General features: G+C 39.2%; 3 protein-coding genes across 4 annotated transcripts; 2 read left to right on the forward strand and 1 right to left on the reverse strand.

Annotated features, from left to right (window-relative positions):
* Positions 1 to 4: 4 nt before the first annotated feature.
* snrpd1 (small nuclear ribonucleoprotein D1 polypeptide) lies at positions 5 to 5,082 on the forward strand. The gene is made up of 4 exons (XM_042435101.1): positions 5 to 142; positions 730 to 806; positions 3,139 to 3,330; positions 4,858 to 5,082. The coding sequence occupies exons 1-4, from the start codon at positions 129 to 131 to the stop codon at positions 4,932 to 4,934; spliced, it is 360 nt and encodes a 119-aa protein (XP_042291035.1). The 5' UTR covers positions 5 to 128; the 3' UTR covers positions 4,935 to 5,082.
* A 613-nt stretch (positions 5,083 to 5,695) lies between these two features.
* ggcta (gamma-glutamylcyclotransferase a) lies at positions 5,696 to 8,429 on the forward strand. The gene is made up of 4 exons (XM_042435100.1): positions 5,696 to 6,244; positions 7,152 to 7,297; positions 7,388 to 7,520; positions 7,648 to 8,429. Exons 1-4 carry the CDS (start codon positions 6,008 to 6,010, stop codon positions 7,771 to 7,773), a joined length of 642 nt encoding a protein of 213 aa, XP_042291034.1. The 5' UTR covers positions 5,696 to 6,007; the 3' UTR covers positions 7,774 to 8,429.
* Positions 8,430 to 8,651: 222 nt separating this feature from the next.
* Positions 8,652 to 18,697, reverse strand: adnp2b (ADNP homeobox 2b). Of its 2 annotated transcripts, none has more exons than XM_042435098.1 (4): positions 18,260 to 18,697; positions 15,410 to 15,531; positions 13,806 to 13,907; positions 8,652 to 12,467 (listed from the first exon to the last, which is right to left on the reverse strand). In XM_042435098.1, the coding sequence occupies exons 2-4, from the start codon at positions 15,515 to 15,517 to the stop codon at positions 9,768 to 9,770; spliced, it is 2,910 nt and encodes a 969-aa protein (XP_042291032.1). In that variant the 5' UTR covers positions 15,518 to 15,531; positions 18,260 to 18,697; the 3' UTR covers positions 8,652 to 9,767. The 2 variants fall into 2 exon arrangements, with proteins under 2 accessions (XP_042291032.1, XP_042291033.1); XM_042435099.1 differs by lacking the exons at positions 15,410 to 15,531; positions 18,260 to 18,697 and adding exons at positions 13,580 to 13,701; positions 14,460 to 14,575.
* Positions 18,698 to 21,874: the final 3,177 nt, after the last annotated feature.

Here is a 21,874-nt window from a genome sequence, read left to right on the forward strand (position 1 = left end):
AATGACGTAACGCCGTAGGCGCGTCAGTGGAACGTAACTCGTACAACAGCGGGCCTGTGTCTCCACTGTGAGCGCTGCAATTTTTTGTCTCTTCGGTGGAGGATTTGTCTCTACAATCCATCACCATCATGAAACTCGTCAGGTGAGCGGTCGTGAAATGCATCCGTGTGTTAACTTTGGCGATATTAAATGAGAAAATTAGAGCGATGAGGATGGATGGAGTTAGATGTAAACGGAGAGGCGGAGACGAGGCGGGAAGCGGCGGACGGAATGAATGGGGGCTGAGTGGCGTTAGCAACGAAATGTGAAATGACACGACAGATATACATATATATACACATTTAGTGGATACAGGAGTTGTTAAGCAGCTAGTTTTACTGTGCAAAAGCTAAAGAGTCGATTCGCATTAGCGTTTGCTAACTTTCCTTACAGTCATGGCGTTTCGTTAGCTGAAGGGCCCTCTCTGTCTCTCTCTTTTTAAGCTAAGTTATGCTCTGGAAACAAACTTAATTTACCGACATGTTAACTAGTCGGCGCCAGAAAGCTTTTCTAGCATGTGTTCTTTCATTTCATATGAAATGGAGCTGCTTTGTAAGGTTTGGCTCGCCTTTTGTTTTGGTGCAGAAGGCTAGTCGCTAGCTAATGGTAGCTAACAGACAAGTCTCATGTTTTGAATTGCTAATAGAGAAATCCGTTCACACTGTAACCTCGTTCAATATGAATCCACAGGTTTTTGATGAAGCTCAGCCATGAGACGGTTACCATCGAGCTGAAGAATGGCACCCAGGTCCATGGCACCATCACAGGTGAGAGCTTGTTTTTAAAAAAAATGTGCTGCAGCTCCTGCACGGATTGAACTGTAGCAATGTTAGTTTTTCACATGATCACAATCTTAAAGGACAAGTTCACTTTTTTTTTTAAGTCTATCTTAAAATAACAGTCAGGTGCACACATGAAAATGAGTTTTGCTTGCTGTAATCATTCCTTCTGTTCATACTGGCCATGAGAAGATCCCCCTTCAAATGTACTTACAATGTAAGTGATCCACAAAATCCACAGTCCTCATTTGAGCAAAAATTGTTAGTTTAAATGTGTATATTTAACGATATTGACTTGATTTGTCTAATTTGTATGGCTGAAGCTTCATATTAGCTTCAGATTAACTTTTAAATAGATTTTTGCACAGAAGGAGGATTGTGGATTTTGGCCCCCATCACTTACATTCTAATTACATTATGAAAAGATTTTCTAGTGATCAGTATGAACAGGAGGAATGATTACAGCAGACCTGTCGACCTGTACACATTTTGATATCAAAGTACGCTGGTAATGTATGCAAGGCATTTAAAATGGATAAAGAATACAATAGAGCCAATTGAGACATCAAGCTGGCTGATTGTTTCTTCTACCAATAAAAAAAATATAAAAAATGACCAAAGATGTTTCACCTTGTACAGTAGCTTTTAATATCAGTCATGCCACACTGTGTCTCTACAGGAGGCCTCCCAAATCAGTAAAGCTCATGTATTACTGTTTCACCTGTCATACTCTCAGATATGTCTGTTTGCTTGTGAGATTATATAGACTGGAAAGTTATAGTTACTCTTAACGTAATGAAATATAACACTCACTTGTTTGATGTACATTTGACGGACAAAACGGGCGTTCTAATCATGAATGCTTGTGAATCAACAGTGCTAACAGCATAGCTAGCAAGTTGTTGCTAACTTCGGGGCTACATAATGAATTGCTGTCTTTTCAACTGGTGACACAGGTGTTTTAATTTGACCAATAAGTAGTGTAGAGTGCAAAATAGTCAGCAGTAAATTTAAGGAAGGCTTAGTTTTCTACCTGCTGCCCCTGGTTGCACGTACACACGAGAAATAACCTGGTCAGCTTTTCACTGAGGACACTTTGAAGTGAGGAGAGGAAGAAGGGAAAAAAGTCACCATGTGATACTGATGGAGAGAACTGAGAAGAGAGAGCGGTATGTGCATGTGTCAAAGTCTATAGTCTACTTTCAGGGACAATTTCAGACTAAAGACCAGTTAATTGGGGACAACTTGTCCAATTGGGGACAAAAGCCATGTCCACACTTTTAAAACAATGATTTTGGGGTCAGAGGTTAGGGTTAGTTTAGTGATTAGGGTAAGTCTCCAGGAAATGAATGTAAGTCTATGTAATGTCCCCAAACGTGACCTTGGTCAGTTTGTGTGTGTGTGTGTGTGTGTGTGTGTGTGTGTGTGTGTGTGTGTGTGTTGGCGCTGTGTGGTCTATAACTTTACCTACTTTAGGATAATTTCAAGGAAAGGAAAAACCCACATTGCAAATTCAGTACCTGTTGGGTGTTTGGTGATTTGCTTCTACAGTTTGCAAAGCCATGTTCATATTCAACCTATATTGTTATTACATCATACCATTAAGTAATAGCCTTCCTTTAATGACAACAGTTGTATTATTTATTTCTCCATGACCACATAAGTCTGTTTAGGCTGGTTAGGGTTTTAAAGCTACATTGTCATCAAATCATATTTTCAAAAAGTCAAATTGGCTTAAAGTTTTATTATTGTGGATCTATAAACAATAAAAACTATAATAAAGCAGCAGCAGAAGTGGGAGGTTAGTGTGTAGCCTAAATGAAATTGTGTTCCTTGGTAAGCTGTGAAAGACAAAACAGGCATAAAGATCAACTAACAGTGTTGCATCTGTAAATATTTTTGTAAACAATCTGTTACTGGTATCATGAATTTTCAAATATCCATTGTGTGAACAATGAATTATTGTTAAAGAATGAAAAGCAAATGGTACTCAAAGTTCATCCGGAGTTCACAGATGTGTTACAGCTAGAGACAAAATATTTGTTCAATTGGACACCTGTTGTTTTTAAGACACCCTAACCCCTTGAAAAATTGTGAACCCGTCCTTAAAGCTGCTAGATGGACACTTACTGACGGTATATAAATGAAGTCTGTCTATCTGTGTGAGGTTGTTAATTTGGGTTAAAAGATGAGTTGTTTTGCTTTGAGGTGTATTAAAGAGGTCTGTGTGGAGGAATACATCGCAGAACACACCAGCATTACTCAAACTTGATTGGTTTATATTCATGTTTTGCATCCCTGTTAACTTTCCTCCACTCAGGTGTTGATGTGAGCATGAACACTCACCTGAAGGCGGTGAAAATGACCCTGAAAAACAGGGAGCCCACTCAGCTGGAGTCACTGAGTATCCGCGGCAACAATATCCGCTACTTTATCCTGCCTGACAGCCTGCCGCTGGACACGTTGCTGGTTGACATCGAGCCGAAGATCAAGTCCAAGAAGAGGGAAGCAGGTGAGCAATGTCACAAAAATGGTGTCCCAGGGTGCTTTGGCAGTTTATTAATGCTTTTCATGACCTAAAATAAACCTTGCAGAGTCTGTCTAAGAACATTTTTTCAATTAACTTTAGTTCTGGGCTCAGTGTAATGTTTCTGAGAGATGTCTCGAGTTGTTTTCACTATCAGAAGAGCAGAGTGTCCCAAAATATACACTGCTGAGCTTGACACTTGAAAGGCTGATTGAAATTTCAGCTATTTGAGGCAACTTATTTAAATTTTATGAAGTCTGCCTTTTTAAAGGACTGAGGTTTTGTCAATGAGCTGTAAAGTAATATTGGAAAATATGCACACTTCACTCGTGTTTTGCTGGGCTACTTTTAGAGAATCTCATATTCAAGCTCACAAATTTTAAGTAATTGTAGTGAAGTTGTAAAATACATAAACATTCCCTAAATTTAATGGACTTGAACTGAGTTGGCACCTGCTTATACGTTGTTGGTGGTGAAATATAATCTGACAAATTCTTTGCACTTTTTCTATCATCAGTTTGCATTTAGGGAGTTTTAATTTTATACAGCCTAACAGTGGCTGGAATTAACCATAAAGTGTGTCCACAAGTTATTTGTCTTGTTTATAGTGTCAATGACTTTTTGGCCCACAAGCGTTATTTTCTGTTCAAATTTTGTCTTTTAGTGAAGCCTGGGTTTTTTCTTCATTAAGACAGATAATGGAAATCTGTACTTTTTTGTGAGGAAATGTCCCACTTCTAATTGAAGTCCCTGGAGGATTTTTCTTTTCTGTGCATAATTTAGAAAAACAAGACTGACTTATGGACTGACACACATTTTCTATCCTTTTGCATGTATTTTCTCAAGTTGTGTGTGTGGAGTTCTCTGGGCTACTGTAGTCTTATACAGAAAAGTTTTTTTTTTTTTTCATGTTTTGTCCACCATGCATGAAATACCGGACACCTATGATTAATTTCAAGTGCAGGACACTGTTCACAAGTTGATCTGGCTCATATCTAACACAACAACTTTTAAACAGCCTAAATTTGGAAGAAGTTTGGCGGTGAAATGGCTCATTATCTTCACCTGTAACATTAACTATTTTAAGAGGGCGTCATCTGACAGTTAAAATGCAATCGACTAATGCGACTGACTTTTTAACTAATCAAGACAAGTCTTTGATGAGAGACAACTCAATGTCATCTTCCCGTTTCAGCATTTGCTGTCACTACAAATAACCACAGACACATTCAAGTGAAAATCACAACATAAGGAAACTGGTTGAAACTAGTCCTGTACCTTGTTTACTTACCACATCTATTTGACAGTGATGTAAGTTGTGTAGGAAGATATCACTTAAGATTTTTTTTTTAATTTTAACACACTGGTTTGTATCTTCTGCAAATTATTTCCTCACCTTCATGTTTTGCAAGGTAAATGTTGAGTCTCTGTACACATCTGTACTTTCATCCTCAAATAAACAGTTAAAGTTTGACAAATGTTGCTGACAATCATTTATCTGTCTCTTCTCAGTGGCTGGACGAGGTCGAGGCAGAGGACGAGGACGTGGACGAGGAAGAGGACGAGGCCGAGGCGGCCCAAGGAGATGATCACTGGGCTATAGACTCTCTGGTCACCAACTCACTGTTTTGTACAGGATTTTTTTTTTTTTCAGAGGAAACGTTTTGTGAATTTCCATGTGTCTTTCTTTCTTTTCCCTTATTTTGTACATTAAAATGCTCCTTACGAAAGGATAAACTTGACTGTGTGTGTCATTACAACATTGATAACAGTTCGCTTTGTGTTTCAGTCAAGTGCTTTTTCTTACGTTACGTTTTTGTTATATGACTGAATGTTTCCCTGCATTACTCCAGTATCGCAGTAATGTGTAGCTACAGTTGCTATTAAACAGCCATCAATTAAACTTGTATGGTTTGGTTAAAAAAAATCTGTTTTTGTAAATCATGTCTACATTATGGGACATCTTTATTATCAAGGAGGGTTAAGATTCAAATTTCAAATCTTATTTAACCTAGAAAGGTAACATTGACGTATGAAGTTAAATAGCTTAATTTAATTATTGGCGTGTAGAGGTTTCATTCAAACAAAATACTGAATGGCTATGTGGATTGGGTTAGATGGTAACCCTAGATTTGCGAAAGATCTCGCGAGAGTTAGAACTTTAGGCCAAACTATGATATTTATCTAATCAAGTGGTGGCATTTTTTGTGCCTAAACCCAACCAAGCCTCAACCACAGCGTTGTCAGATCATAAAATGTAATTATTTTGTACAATAAAGAACAGTCTGCACAATGAAGGAACATCTCGCGAGAGTATCGCAAAGGGTTACCATCCAGACAGACGCCTTTAAGATTAGTTTATGAGCCGGAAGTAAATAATAACGACACAAATAATAAATATTACAATTGCAACGCCAAGTAATCATAATTTGAAAGACCAAATGGGTCGAAACACGTATCCTCTGTAAACTGTTTGCCCTCAGATGTCCTCAGATAACAGTTACATCGGGCAGGTCGATGGATGTGACTCAGGGTTTCACTTTGAGACGGCTAGTTTGAATCCTGCGGCTAACGTGCAACTGCCGTTATCAACGAGTTAGCTCACTAAGCTAAATGGTGCTAAGACGGCCAGCTGGCCTAACATTTTAACCTGGCGACCTCTATGAAATATTTGGACTTTGGTTGGACTTGTTTGTGTATGTGTGGACTTCTACGTGTGATTGGACTCGTTAGTTTCAGTTCTTATGTCGCGGCAGAAGCACACATTAACAAAACGCTAAACATGTCCGGTGATACCGACGGTCGTTTCATGTATTTCGCTTTTGGGAGCAACTTGTTGAAGGAAAGACTACAACTGGCAAATCCTTCGGCAATATTTTGCACTACCGGCCGACTGAAGGTAACTAATCAGTGTGTAGAATAACGACGGTATGTTGTAGTTTTTCTATTACCAACACCGCGTTCAAGTACATGTAGAAATTACCAAACACACAGCAGGTGAGCTAGCTAGCTTGTGTATTTCGTATTCTTAAACACTATTTATAGTTCAATTGAGAGTGTCTGTACAGCAAATACATCACATAAACAGCAAACTGTTAATTCATTGTGTTAATTGTGCTCATTTATTCGATGAATTAGCAATCGAAAGTGGAGACCGTGTCGTCTCTTCCTTTCACCCCACATTCATGAACGTCTCATTTGCCTCTAATTGTACCAAAGTGCACAGAAAGAAAAAAATAACATCAGAAATGAAATATTTAGTATGTTGCTATATTTGAGGCGACTGTTGGAAGATTATAATATATTATTGTATAACTTTGTTGTTACATGGTAGCGTATCATACTCGTTTTTAAGTTGATAGGTGCCCGCTAATATCAGGACATCCCAGAAAATCGGGGCAATAATCAAACTGTCCGCTGACACCGGTAACCATAGCAACAAAATGCTATATATATATATATACTCAACATCTCTCTTCATATTGGTACATTAACTTAATCTAATTTAAGGTGTACTAAAATGGAAACAATTGACTTGGTGACCACGTCCATTATTTTCTTGTATTTGTCCACCTAAATGACGTCAGTGCAGCTTTAATAGCCACCAGCTGCAACAACAGGGTCTGACTGTACTGTGTGTCCCAGCCATGCTGTGATGGTCAACAGCAAGCAGGCTCACTGGAAACACAAACATAGCACCCCTCTTTACATCACAGTGAAATAAAAGGCATTTTGTCACTGTTTTCAGCCTTTTGTCCTATACCCCCTACCCCCATCACCACCCCTGTGTGTATGTGTGTCTACAGGACTATATTTTGAACTTTGGCCTGTGGGAGAAACATGTGGACAACGCCTGGCATGGTGGAGTCGCCACCATTGAGTTCTGTCCAGGTGCAGAAGTGTGGGGGGTGATTTGGACTTTGAGCAACGACAACCTCAAGAGCCTAGACAAGTGAGATACACACTCGTATACACACGTTCAATTCAGTAGTTATATGTGTCATTTTAACTAACACTGTGGCTCTTCTTTCTGTGTCCTCAGCCAGGAGGGGGTGAGTCTGGGAAAGTACTCTCCAATTGAAGTTACAGTGGAGACTGATAACGGACTGACACTGTGCAGGACCTATCAGATGAACAATTTCCACGCCTGTCCTCCCTCTCCTCAGTACAAACAGGTGTGTGCACGTAAACACAGACACACTGGTCCAAAGACAACAAACTTGACGTAAGCTATACTATGCTACGAATGACACATCACAGATTGGTTGTTAATTGATGTGTGTTCCTGTGTGTTTTATAAAGGTGGTGTGTCTGGGTGCAGAGCAGAACAGACTCCCGGTGGAGTACCTGAAGAGGCTGGAGGCCATTCAAACGAACAATTACAGCGGCCCCTCGATCCTTGATCAGATCAAAACAGTTGAGAAGTAGTGACTGAAAAAAATATTGACTCTGGAAACCAGCAGCTGACAGAAACACTTACACCACAACATCCACTCAGTAGATGTTCTGAGAACCACAATAAGAAAACTAGAGTACAGAACAGCTACTGAGCGGACATTGTAGTGTATCAAGTTATGAAGACCAGAAAAACAAAAGTCCAGGTCAAAGTCCAGCAATTTCCAGAGCATTCAACTGCATCTCACAGTCATCATCATTACCTCAAGGCTGTAATAATAAAATAAAAATAGTGTAATAATGATAATAAAATAATTGTATAGATGATGAGATGTGGCTGTAAGCTCTGAAAAAGCTAAAAAGTGGACTTTGTGTTCAGATTTGATCTTAATCAAACTACTTCCCAGGTTCAAGGTCAAGAATAAACTCACACTTACTTATGAAGTAGAATCAGCACCACTGTGTGGCCAGAAGTCAATATTGCATGCACTTAGTAGATGTTAAGTTAGACCCAAAACATACCTTGGAAGATTATTTTTTGTTATTGAGCAGTTAATTTGACCAGAAATGTGACAAATGTAGTTTAATTTTAGAGCCATCATAACGTAAGACCAAAATGTACGTGGCAGGTAGAAATCTGTTTTAAGTATTTCTCAGGGGAATATTAAAAACTGATGAAAAACCCTCAAGACTTGACTCTCATTTGCCTTTTCTGGCACATGACGAATTGCCTTTATGTTCTGTTCTTGCTGAGGAAGGAATAAAGAGCGGCCACAAGTGTTGAATGAATTTCTGTGTAATCCCAATTACACATAAAAGAAGTGCACATCTCGGAGTGCATTAACGGATCTTGATTAAAAATTATATATATTTTTTATTATGGAATGAATAAAATTAATGAATCATTTACATAAAAGGAAATCGCTTTATTTTTTACAACACAGTGGCCCTGGACAGAATGAGAATTGTTCCTCTCCCAACATTTTTGACCCTCTAGGAATTATAGAAAATACTAGTACAAAAAAAAAACAGCAGTCAGGAGAACAGAAGATATATGGTGACTGAATCAACACCCAATAACATATTTTATGTTTTGTCAAATCTCTAGGTAAATTTCCACAAGTCTATGCAAATGTCTAGACTACACAATGGCACAAATCATAATTTTGTCACCTACAAAACAAAGGCTCATGCAAGCAACGTGATCAGAAGCTTATTATAACCGAGTGTTTGTTAAATCTGGGAACTCAGCAACCCGACAACTCAAACGTTTGTACATTCTTAAGATTTTGGCTTCAGTACTGCAGCATTCACCTGCAGGAGTTGGTGAACAAGCAGCAATTTACCCTTAAAACTGTTAAAATAGAGAGGGAGGAAGTGGCGTGAACAATCTCAGTAAGGAAAAAACATGGTTGACAAACCAAAGCAATGAATGTGTGCACACGAGAGAAATAGGTCCAAATGTGTTTTTTAAAAACCCATCCATTTATAAAGGAAAGTATAACATAATACATAATCTATGTTGAAGTGTGCACTAAAGTCTTGATATTAGCAGGTAAACAATGATGTGTAAATCACAATTTTGTACAAACGGGTTTATATAAGGTTTGCAAAAAAAGAAAAAAGTGCGCATATCAGGAGCGAATCAGTGCTTAATTTTAAGTCAGTAGCCATGGATGAAGGACAGATTGTAACCAGCTAAATAATGTTTCAGATCAACAGTCTGACACCATTATATATCTCACAGACAAAAACATCTTCATTATCAAGGAGCATTTATGTGGAAATTAGGATCTGGACCACTGACGAGATACTGAAGTCAAATGAAGCACTATTGATGAAGGCTACATTAACAAACTGCCCTCAGTTACAGTTTACTTGTATGTTAGGAAATACACCTCATGCACTGCATGATAAACGTCTCTAGAGACTGAACAGAAAAGGCCATCATGAAAGTATCTGGGTTTTATTCTGTTTTAAAATCAGGGACATCTGTGCATCATTTACTGTTTCTGAACTCATTCATTCTACTCCATCTGTTCCCCATCCCTAACTTTCTCATTTCCACTTTCATCCATCGGTTCTGGTCCATCGTCACTCTTTTCCATCGATTCTGACTGCTGATCCGTGGGATCAGTGGGCCGCTGTTCTGGGATGAGGAGGTTGTGCTTGACTTTGCTCAGTTCTGTCATGTTGAAGCCGAGGAGAATGACAGCAGTGTTCCTCTTGAGACTCTTCATGCACTTGCTGCGCTTCTTGCTGAAGTGTGCTGCCAGCTCCGCTTTGGTGAGAGACAGTCTCCGGCACAGCTCGTCGGTCTCAGCTTTGGTTGCGTAAGGGTTCAGGTTGAAGTATTTGGATATGAAGTCTTTGCGCTCCTCGCTGCAGCGGCGCTCCACCGGAGTGGGCTCCAACACTAGCTTCACCGCGGGATCGGCTGGAACCTCGGGCTCTGGTGGGGGCAACAACTTCTCCTGCTCTCGCTTCTTGCGCATGGCCGCCTTTTCCTCTCGCTCTCGTTTGTTGGCCTCTATGACCTCCCTCCATGCAGCCTCCAGCCTCTTCTTAGACTGCAGCTCTGCTTCTGATTCTGGAGGCCTCTCAGTGGACGCAGGTGGAGCCACACGAGCTGGAGCTACAGTCTGTTTCATAGTCACACTCTGCGGCACTTGGAGAAAGTACAGTCCAGGCGGCTGACTGAGCTGCTGAGCTGGTTTTGGTGGTGGCTGCTGTGGTACTGCTGCAATTTTGGGTGGTGGTGGTGGTTTTGGTGAACACCGGCATCTCTGAATGTGGAGCATCACCGCCTGCTGGGTGACCTTTCCCGTGTACACACCATTGCAGTATATACACTTGAAAGCCTCTGTCTTGAGGATGGCATGAATGGTGGGTGCAACGAGGTGTTTCTGTTTCAGGTGCTCAAGGTGTTTGGATTCATCCTGGAACTTTTCGTCGCAAAAGGGACAGTACGCACTGTTGATTTTTGCAGGGGCTGGGCAGATTTCTGGTTGGCTGCTGGGCTGCAACTTAAAAAAGATCAAGTCGAGGGAATTTGTGACGAGGGCGAGATTGACCTCGTTATCTCCTAGGACCTCTTTTGGTGCAGTGGTGTGCACATCAAAATAAGGAAACAAGATTCCCCCAATACCTTTTGAGTAGACCCTGTATTTCTGCCTCAGGAAGTCACAGTAAGCCTTGCTTGTGGGATTGTGCTGTTTTACGTGTTCAGCAAGCTGTTTGATAGAAAAAAACAAAGCTGAGCAGTACAAACAATTCAGGCCATGCAGCAGGTGTTGGAAGACACTCTTTTCTGATAGTAGAATTTTGCACGTTAAACATTTGACAGTTTTGTCAGGCATTTTCTTCAGAAATGCTGCTCGTGCAGCCACGCTTTCTGACCTGGATGAAGTGGACTTTGTCTGGTGGGCGACTTCTATGTGCATGTCAAAGACATTGGAAGGGAAAAGTTCATTGCAGAGGGGACAAGTAATCCACTTCTTAGTTTGTGATGAAGAGTCACTTGAATGCTCAACAGGCTTGAGAGGGCTAACTGTGCTCTGAGAAACAGGCATTGCTACTTGGAGTGGAGCAAATGTGTATGTTGGCATGCCATTCACCTTATTGCCAGTAGGGATCAGGTGACTAAGCAAAGACTGTGACGTCAGCATGGTACCTTGTAGGCCGATTTGGTTTGTTTGATTTTGTGCGACTAGAGCAGGCTTAGGTACAGTCCCAGTTGCTGCTGCCACATTGGCTTGCAGTCCTGATGGAAGAAGGATTTGCTGTGTTTGTGGAGTCTGTTGTGGTGGAGCCGAAGCAGGAGCTAGGGCCACTGGTGCCTGTTTCAGAGACACATTAGACACTGTGGGAAGCTGGACCATTGATGGTCCTTGGGGCAAAGCACTTCGGAGGGCTATAGTGGCACCAGGCTGAAGCAAACCTTTAGCCTCAGCACTAGCTAGTTGCACTAAGGCTGACGCCTGAGGGGGAAGGAAAGCTTGGTTGGTTCCAGGGGCACAGATCAATGTAGTACTGTTCGTAGTTCCTTGTAGTTGCTGTAATGCCACCACGGTCCCAGTATGTTGGCCGTTGCTTGGTAAAACCAAGGACTTACTGTATATTTGAGGTTGCTGTGGTTTAGGAGCGATACTTGGGAATGTTACAAACACGCCGTTCCCATTAGGTGTTGGTTTAATAGTGTAGTTCTTGTTCTCATGAATCAAACTCTGCACCTGTGTGCTGACTGAATAGTGTGATGGCTCCACCAGCATGTGATGCAACATTTGGTCTAGAGTTCCAGTGTTCACCTTACACACCTTGCAGCAGTAGATCTTTACAGACGTAGTCCCTTGAACATGTAATCTGTAACCAATGTACTGTTCTGCCAAACTCTCAAGGTGCTTGAGAATGATGTGTTTCTTCATTGCAAAGATAGAAGAGGTTGGGAATCCACATTTTCGACACTGATACCTCTCACTTCCGCAATGCGTGGGTAAAGGCCCTCCCCTTGCCGACTGTATGTGCGTGGTGACTTTGGAATGGAAGAAGAACATGTGCTTCTTGAGCATCTTGGGGTGGCCGATGAAGAGGCACTGAGAACAGGGTGCCAGCGCACAGAACGACTGCACATACCCATGGCAGCGTGAGACGTGGCTCCTGAAGTTGTAGATGTTTTGTGAAGAGTACTTGCACATGTTGCAGCACAGAGCTCGAGACCGATAAGGCCACTGAATAAAAGAAGAGGAAAAAAAACAACAATCAGTTATTTCAGATAAAGAATGAACCAAGTGAAATATTGCAGCTTCACTGAACAGATGGGAAGGAAAAAGACAAACCAGAGTTGTATACAAAAACTCTTCAAGGTGTATAGGAGGATATAATATTTACGCCACCCTACACATCTTTAACAATATAAATGACAACATTATGGAATGAAAACTCTCATCTTTGAAAGGGCATTGAAATCCACAAGACGAATATGGCCAGTCAGGGTGCAGACACACCGAATCAGGTGACGACACATCTGGACACAACGGACCACTGAACGCTCCAGCTGGTGGTGACATACTGTGAGTTGGGCAGTGCTTGGTTTTTGCTCTGGTGGCCACATCACAAACTTTTTCATTTTACAGCTGAACAGTACACTGAAATATGTTTCTGAAAACATTTGAGGCACAAAATAGGCAACGCAGTAACAGAATCTTATCATATTTGATCAGCACTACCCAGTTTGACAGTTTGATCTGAGTTTTGCAAGCAGGCTGTGTTGAGCTGGACGGACCTCATTTGCATGAAGTGGAGGTCGAGTTGTGATTATGCAAATTCAGATACGGTGGTTGGTCAGTCAACTCGCGGTGCCGTATCCATCATGCACCATGTTGCCAGATTGCCTGCTCTCCATAGAGACTGAATGGGATCCGTCGATTTGACATCCGTCAACGGATCCAGTGTGTCTGCACCATGGATGTATAAAGAGAACTGGATACAGGAAGCGCCAGGCTGTGAAGCAAATTTTACACAGTGGCCAAACCATGTAATTACAACGTCATGTGATGCATGCTGGCCTAAAAAGACTTGTTTCCAATAGACTTAAATTGTGAAAGAGAGAAAACCAGCAGATACATTTTTTTGAGTATCACAACCTCTGCGAAATGGTTTGTGTCACTATTAGAATTTGATCCATTTGGTCCGATCACATTTCAAAACTCTACAAGAGCCGCAACAATTGAATAGTTTTATCCCCATTCAAGTTAGCTGCAGGGCTAAACCAAAAGTTAGCCGTCTCAGCTGGTGAAAGTCTCTAGTGAACACGCTCCATGGAGTATGTTTTCATACATACATCTTTACAGCAGGAAGTAGCTTTTTTGGCGTCATGCGCCATGGAGCAACTTAATGAACGGGGACCCGTCTCCGACGCTGTATCCAGTTCTCTTTATACATCCATGGTCTGCACCGTAACAACTGAATAATTCAACAGAACCAAAATGAAACAAAGCAGAAATTTGTTTTTGTTTACAGCCATTTATGATTAAAAGTTGTCAACAAGAGAAAAGTGTCATATTCACCTTTTTCCGTTGTATGCTGTTGTATCCATCTGTGAAATCAAGCCACTCCGTTTCCCCAAAGGCTTCATCATCTGCATCTTTCTCTGACTTTTCATTGAGATCCTGCACAGTAAATGGCACAAACAAATAATTAAGTATATGTAACAGTACCCCAATGTGAAGCATGTCCTTAAACTTAGTGCTGTTGATTTGTATTGCATTATACTGATAGGTGTTCTCCACCTCATTTAATGTATAGCAATGAGGGTATAAGTTTAGCTGGGTGTACCTAATAAATTGGCAACTGAGTGTACAGTATATTTCACATATATAATTTTAAACTGAAAACTTATTTTCTAACTACAGCTATCAGATAAACAAGGTTGAGTAAAAAGTAAAGTGATTCCCTCTGAAGTGTAGAAGGACTAAGTCACACAAGATGGAAATAATCAATGTGCCAGCACCTAAAACCATACTGTAGGTATACCCAGGTAATGTTCATATTTGTGTTAAACCTGTGTGCTCATAGATGAAGTGTAATTTAGAAATAAATAGTTGACACAGGTGGAACTGTGTCCTCCTACAAGAGTCATCATGCCAAAAGCTACAGCTACAATGTAAAATCTTTGCAATCTGAAATGTATTGAGGTATTTAATTTGTCTGAACAAACAAACCAAGTACTGCTGTTGTCAGTGAACCATCTGTTTCCCAACTTGTTGCTAGAGGAGAGTGACATGGACAAAATATTCACACTACATATAAATACCCGACAAATCAAATGTTATTTTATCATATTCATGCAAAAAGAATCTGTAACTCAAATGTCAAAAAGTCAAAAACAGTCCAGCTCACTGATTTACAACATTACTCACATTTAGCCTAATCTCTGAAAATCTCAGTTAACAGATGACATCATAGTGCCCAACCCCACTTGTTGCTATAACAACCAAAGAAAAAAACCTTCTGAATGGCCTTGTTTTAATGTGATGAACATCATATCAGATTCAAATCTGATTTTAATGTCTTCAGATGAGGGTTTTCAAAACAATTATGACCAAACTTTAACATTATTGACTGTAAATTGATCTTTTAAACAGTGTAGCTGCTGCTGCAGTCTGAGTTGACTGCATCAATCAACAATACTGAAACATGACTGATGTTATCACCTTTAATGCTTATTTATTGTCACAATAAATCTATTGATTAACATTATGTAGCTTTCTTTAAATTAAACTGATGCAAATAACGAAACATGCAAGGCTGTAATTCTTGACCCATATTTTTCATACAGCTATACTTATCTTTTGAAGCTTAAACTCTAAACCTAAACTACTAAAATGTCAACAGACCTTTAGTGTAATGATGGTTGGACTATTTACTTGAACAGACACATTGATGATTGACTTAAATCTTCACCAATAGTCTCTGTGTGTGCAACAAAATGAACACAGTGTTGAAAAAGCAGTGTAACAGCAGAGGAAGCGACTATACACAAATAATACCGAAACTGGCTCATTCATGTTGCAAGTCTATTTTGAGTCATCATCCTCTTTAATGTGAAGTGTTACACTTATGTACTAGCCTCTGGTCAGACCCAAATATAAAAAAACAGGATAAAACATACCTTCAGCAGATTTTGGCAGTCTTCCAGGCCGATCTCACCAAGGATGTTTTTCACTGCCTTACGTGCCTTTCGGATCTTCTCAATATTTCCGACCGGAACCTGATACATTTTTCCTCACGAGCCTTATAGAAATTAATGTAAAAAAACAAACAAAACAAGTTTTAATGTTATGGATCATTAACACAAATGCTCTGAAGCTATTAAATATATCAACTACATCTTTTATTCTATGTATTTAATGTACATCCAAATGTAAAGTACAGCGGCACCACAACCTTTCCCAACTTTTTATAATGTGAACATCTATCAGCCACTGACGGATAAATGTTCAAATTCACCAGCCACTCAATAGTAAATCATTATTTTGTGTCTGAAATCTATCAGCCACTTTCATATTTTCTCAACATTTGGCTGGTGGCTGGTGCTAATTTCCCACCCTGCCTAGAAAGTAGTGACGTTACGCTTGAAGCAGACTACTCAATGCTGTATCGACCTTTTAAGGCAAGATGTTTCCAGGGTTCCCACACCTTCTTAAACATCTAATTCAAGGAATTTCTAGACCAGATTCCTTCAAATTCAAAGACCCAACATGGCAAAATTTGAGACACAGATCAAAGTTAATTACTGTTGTAACACAGAATTTTTATAATGCGAACTATCAGGCTTTACAGAAGCTCACAGACTATGTGGTCTCTGGCCTTCTCTAACACAGCAAAACAATATTCTATTCTTGCACAAAACATATTTATATTCAAGCACTTTCAATGACCCATGTCTATTTATATCTGCTTTCAAAATCTTTCAAGGCCTTGATTTTTTTTTTTCTCAAATTCACTCACTTTCAAGGATTTTGAGGACCCCTGGGAACCCAGTGTTTCAAGGCCTCACTTCACCACACCAAAATAAATAAACAAACAAATAAATAAATAAATAAATAAATAAATAAAAAATCACGTGACCACACCAAACGAGGCCTCGTTACGTCACACAAGTGTCAGAGAGGTGTGGCGCTGGTTTTGGGTACGGGACGTGCTGGAACTGGAATCTAATTCCTTTGTTAAAGTCACACATGTACTAATAAACATGTAAGAAATTATTTCTAAAGCAAAAGGAAAATTACTCCATGTGGGAAATTTGTGTGGAACTCTGATTTTTCTAACATTCAATGCGAAACAACACGGCTTCTCCCATATAAACATGTTATTACCAACAAACTGAAAGAAGTCAATTACAAAATTGTGCATAATATATATCCAACCTGCAAATTTGTCTCAAGATTTGTGGATATCGATAACACATGTGATTACTTTGACACTCAAACCTATCATTCAATTAAGCTAGAAGCCAAGGATATAATACTATACTATGAAAAAAAAAAAAAAAAAAGACTGTCAATTTATTAATGTTACTGGGAAAATTTCACATCTATAAAAAAGTTCTCAAGGTCTCACCCATCGTTTGAACTTGTCATGATTTAATTTAGAAAGTATTTTGAGTCGATCAAACATATAAACAATAAGAAATGTGCACATACAGTTAGTCTGCTCCAAGATTTTATTGCCTACCTTTTCTGTTATTTTTATTTATTACTTTTACCCTTTGTCCTGTTACCATGTTGAATATATGAACAAATTTGAAAGTGAAGTCATGCCTGTTATGTTATTTTTATTTCATTATGATGACTAAGTCTTTTCTGTTATTGTCTAAATGTCACACGTTGTAAGTGACGGTTTAAAGATTAAAGAGATGAAAAAAACAACAACCATGATATCTAAAAAAAGAGCTGTAGACTGTTTAAAAGTGGTCCGTTTTAATAATATAGACTGTACTGAACAAAATAACAATAATGAAAGCAATAAAAACCACTTATAATCTGACTGTTTCATCTCGGTCTATTTCAACCACACACCTGTAATATCAATAGTTGCCCAGTAGATGTCTTCATTATGACTGTACCAAATGCTACCAAACAGTGAACCATTTTCAATGCAATTGATTTCATATTGATTCAATGCTCTCACATCACTAGACAGTAACCACTATGAGAATAATTGAAGAATTTAATTTCCACTTTTTACTACTTCCTCAAATACAGCAGTTTAAAAGGAGCATGAATGCAGAAATATAGAAAAAGATTAGAAAACAAACAAATGCCAAATGATTGGAAGAATGACAAAGCCAAACATAAGCAATGCAATTAGCTGTGGGCAGTTAATATATTCAGTGTGTGAATCAACCACTTGAGCATGAATTTCAACAAGCCTGTCATCTAATCCTGGTTGGAAATAAAGTCATCAACTTCCCAGATGTTTGAGCTTTCACTACAGGCCACACTTCTAACAAAACAATAAATAAAAGAGATGGAAGATGTAACAGTAAACATAGTAATTATGAAGTCACAGACAGCATAATAACAATAATAACACCTTTGGACATAGAGATAATTTGCTATAAAAAGAAAATCGCAGCATGGCTGTACATGGACACCTGCATGTGCAGCATGGTAAATAAATAATAATAATTACTGTGCAACAGCTGAGTCCAGTGTGATATCCACGATATCACACTGTATGTCTATGCATGACTAATACATAAATACTAGTCATTTACTGTTGCATAAAAGAGGGGAAACGTATCTTTTCGGCAGCTGAAAGTGCGCGTTTTGATTTAGTTCACCTGAAATTTGTCCCTGCACACATTTCCCATCCATGCTAACACTGCTGTGTGCATGCTGTCCATGCTGGAGTCACTAAAAAAGCAGCCTGGCGGCACGTTGACAGCAACAAGCCGGCCGGGCCACGCCGCGTCTTCCTACGTGAGGATGCCCAGAGCCTCCTCATAGATATTTACCTCGTCCAGTTGTCCGTGTAGGTTAACGTTAGTTGTCGCTGTGCCACCTCCGACAGAGCTAACGTTTTCCACTTCCACCGGCCCGCAACTGTGTGTGTCGGTGAGCTGCGTCTGCTGCCAGTGCTGCACGGATACTCATCCGAGCAGCATCCTCCGTCCACACACACCGCCGTAACAAAAGCTGTAGTCAAATATGGTGAGGTGATTTTTACGAGCGCACTCCGGAGATAAGTTATTTTGAGGTCCTGCTTTTGTCCCTTTCTTCCCTCTATTGAGGAAAAAAAAATGGCGCTCAAGTTCAGGATCTGACGTAGCTGCCTGCATTTGCATACAGAACCAACTGACCAATAGGAGGCTTCTGAGCCTAAAAACTATATAACTTTTTATTCTTTTACTCATACTGTCAGCCGCTGTTTCAAAGTGTCCTGGTGATGGATTTGTCATTCAGTTTCTGAGTTTCATGTTGTACCTGGCTTGTTAATTGGATTTTTGGGTTCTGCTACATATAGCTAGGTCTGGGGGCGTGGCTACTGCAACCCCTAGTGGTCGTCACGTGGTACATGACTAAGGCTGACCAATAAGCTGTCGAGAAAATGAGCTAAATGGGCGGTCCCTTTATTGTGACGTCATATCATGCTACTTTTTTTAGCCAATTACATTGATCCAGCAATTTGATGGGAGAAGGAGTGAAATTGATAGGTTATAAGTATTTTGGCTAGCATAGCTTAATGATAAATACGCAATAGGGGTATTTACTGATTTTAAAAAAACATTTGATAATATAGATAATACCGTCTAATTTCTTAATTACATACGTACATACGGTGCGAGAGGAGTAGTTCTAAACCAGTCAAGCCACTATTTAGATAACAGACAACAATATATACAGTTTGCTGGTAACACATCTGCGTGTATGAAGATTGAATGTGGAGTCCCACAAGGCTCAGTTTTGGGGCCTAAACCTTTTATTTTGTATATCAATGACATATGTGAAGTGTCAAAGATATTGCAGTTTGTTTTGTTGTATTAGTTCAGGAGATGAATTAAACGCGTTAGCGGAAAGCATTGTAAATGTAATGGTTAAACTTAAAAGATGGTTTGATGAAAATAAATTATCGTTAAATTTGAACAAAGCTAAGTTTATTGTTCGCTAATCAAAAAAAAGATGAAAAAGTAAAAAACAAAAATGTCTAAGAATTTTTCTGTTTTAAACAAAAGAAGGTATGTGTTAGATTACAAGGCAATGTGAATTCTGCACTGACATATTTTAGTCAGTTTAGTTATTTTAGTTTGCGGAAGTGTGGGGCTAACATGTACGTGAGCAACATAAAGTCATTGTTTATATTACAGAAAAGAGCAGTACGAATGATTCATAAAGTGGATTCAAGAGAACACACCAACAGACTTTACTAAGTCAGAATGAATAATGAAATTTAAGGATTTAGTTGAGTTACAGACATTATTAGTTACGTTCAGGGCAAAAAACAGAATATTACCAGAAAATTTACGAAAGTTGTTTGTTTTTAGTTCAAAGGACGAGGACCATAGAAGGAAATATAATTTTAAACATCAGTGTGCGCGGACTACTTTACAGATGTGCATTTCAGTTGTTGGCAAAATTAGATTTTTCTTCTCCCTGCTCTTTTTCAGTCATGGCATGTGTAAACTGAGTTGTATTTTTCATCATAAATCACTTTTTTTTCTTTCTGGAGCTGTGCATTGCCATGAGCGGAGCAAATAAGTGATGTAGATAAAACTTTTAGCAAATACAAAAAAGTAAACAGCTCTCCAAGGCAGAAGCTACACCCTACAGGCAGGACTGCTGACGGCTGACTGAGTTTCATGACATCATCTCTAAAGCCAAAGTAGTGAAGAAAGGGACCATTCATCGTGTGTTTCCCGCCTGTCAAACCAATAAGAGATTATGCAATTAAATCAATTAGCCACCAATCAGAATCAACCACTTATAGTTCAATTCATACTTGAATCAAGAGTTACTCCTCCTGCATATATCTGCAAATCTATCAACTCTGTGTTGTAACTTCATCATTACAGTCTAATTGTTTGCGAGTGTATGCTTTGTTCCTGACAGACTAATAAATGGTTTACTATTTCTTTATTTGAACACATTTTCTGATCTGAATCAGATGCAGTAACATAAGAAAGTACTATATGTGAATCCTGCACTGACCTATTAGCCTTATTCTCAATCTAAACACCACACACAGTCATCACTTCTCTCCAAATTTAAGCACAAGAAACTTAATTTTAGCTGTAGTAGCTCCTCTTACGGCCATGTTTTCCTTTTTCCTCTCTCACATACAAAACCCAAGAGATGTTTCAGTGGTCGTAAATAATTAACAACAAGAGAAATGTCAACCTGCAACAAATTTATCCAGCGGACATCAGTGAGGGTTTGATGGCTTCATTATGCTCACATTAAACATGTATGCATTAATTTTTACTTAATGCTGCTGAAGCTCAGAGTGAGAAATGAAGCTTCTATTTTCTAAAATATGTGGCACTGGTTGCGGGTAATTTGCATAACTACATTATAAACAATCAGGCTGGGAGAGAACACAAGCAGGTGAGATAAAGGTTACTCATTTAGGGACACACTGTCAGGACAGGTACGGTAATTTTCCATACAGTAATGGAAATTACCCAAATTTTCCTGGTACTCTTTTCCCAGAAGACTGCTTTTGTCATCCTCATCTGAATTTTCACCTCAACCTGTCTTTAATTACTGAATTTTAAGATCTCAAAAGGCTTCAAGACCGTATAAACAAACATATGCTGTAATGTACAGTGACAAGAAGGTGGAGGAGGACTTGGCCGCTGAGCGCTTTAATAATTAGACTGTAATTGAAGTGTTTTAGCACTGTATATTGTATTTGTCATGAAAGCCCAAGAGTCTGGTTGGTTTCATTACAACAAAACACTGCAGCAGCTCATTTCACTGATTAAATACACTGAAGGTGCTGTGTACAGTAGTGTGATCGACCGCCTGAGTCCTCCTTCCTGAAAAATTAATGTGGAGGAAACCACATTAAGTCCTACAACAGAATTGAAATAAAACCACTTCCCTATTTCTTAATCGTTCCTTTCATAGATACATAGTGCAACTCAAAAATTGGATTGTATGTTTATGTTATTTTGTGTTGTGCCATACATCACTGTGTTGGTTTGTGCTGCAGTAATGTGCTATCATTTAATAAACATGGACAAATTTAATTTTCTCTTGGGGACAATAAAGGCTGTCATCTAAACATGAAAAACTCTACCAGTCTACTAGTGGGATGAATGGGTCCTTGAGGCCAGTAAAAGCTGATAAAACTGTACATTTAAGTTAAAACAGAGAACATAACTGTTATGACAATATTATTAACCAATGAACCATTGTTTCTGTTTTGCTCCATTTCTTCAGGAAGTTTTAATATTTTACAGTGATGTGTGTGTGAAGGTAGTCTTGATCATATAGAGAAATCTATTCTGTTTTACTGGTTACATCAAGACATTCAAGTCTCATTCCTGGTGGTAAGTTAAAAAAAAAAAAAAATCAAAACTGAGCCTAAACTGTATGGATGGTAGTCTTTGAACTGTTTTACAGATGGT

The sequence above is a fragment of the Thunnus maccoyii genome, chromosome 15, assembly GCF_910596095.1.
Source record: "Thunnus maccoyii chromosome 15, fThuMac1.1, whole genome shotgun sequence".
Classification (NCBI taxonomy): domain Eukaryota; kingdom Metazoa; phylum Chordata; class Actinopteri; order Scombriformes; family Scombridae; genus Thunnus; species Thunnus maccoyii.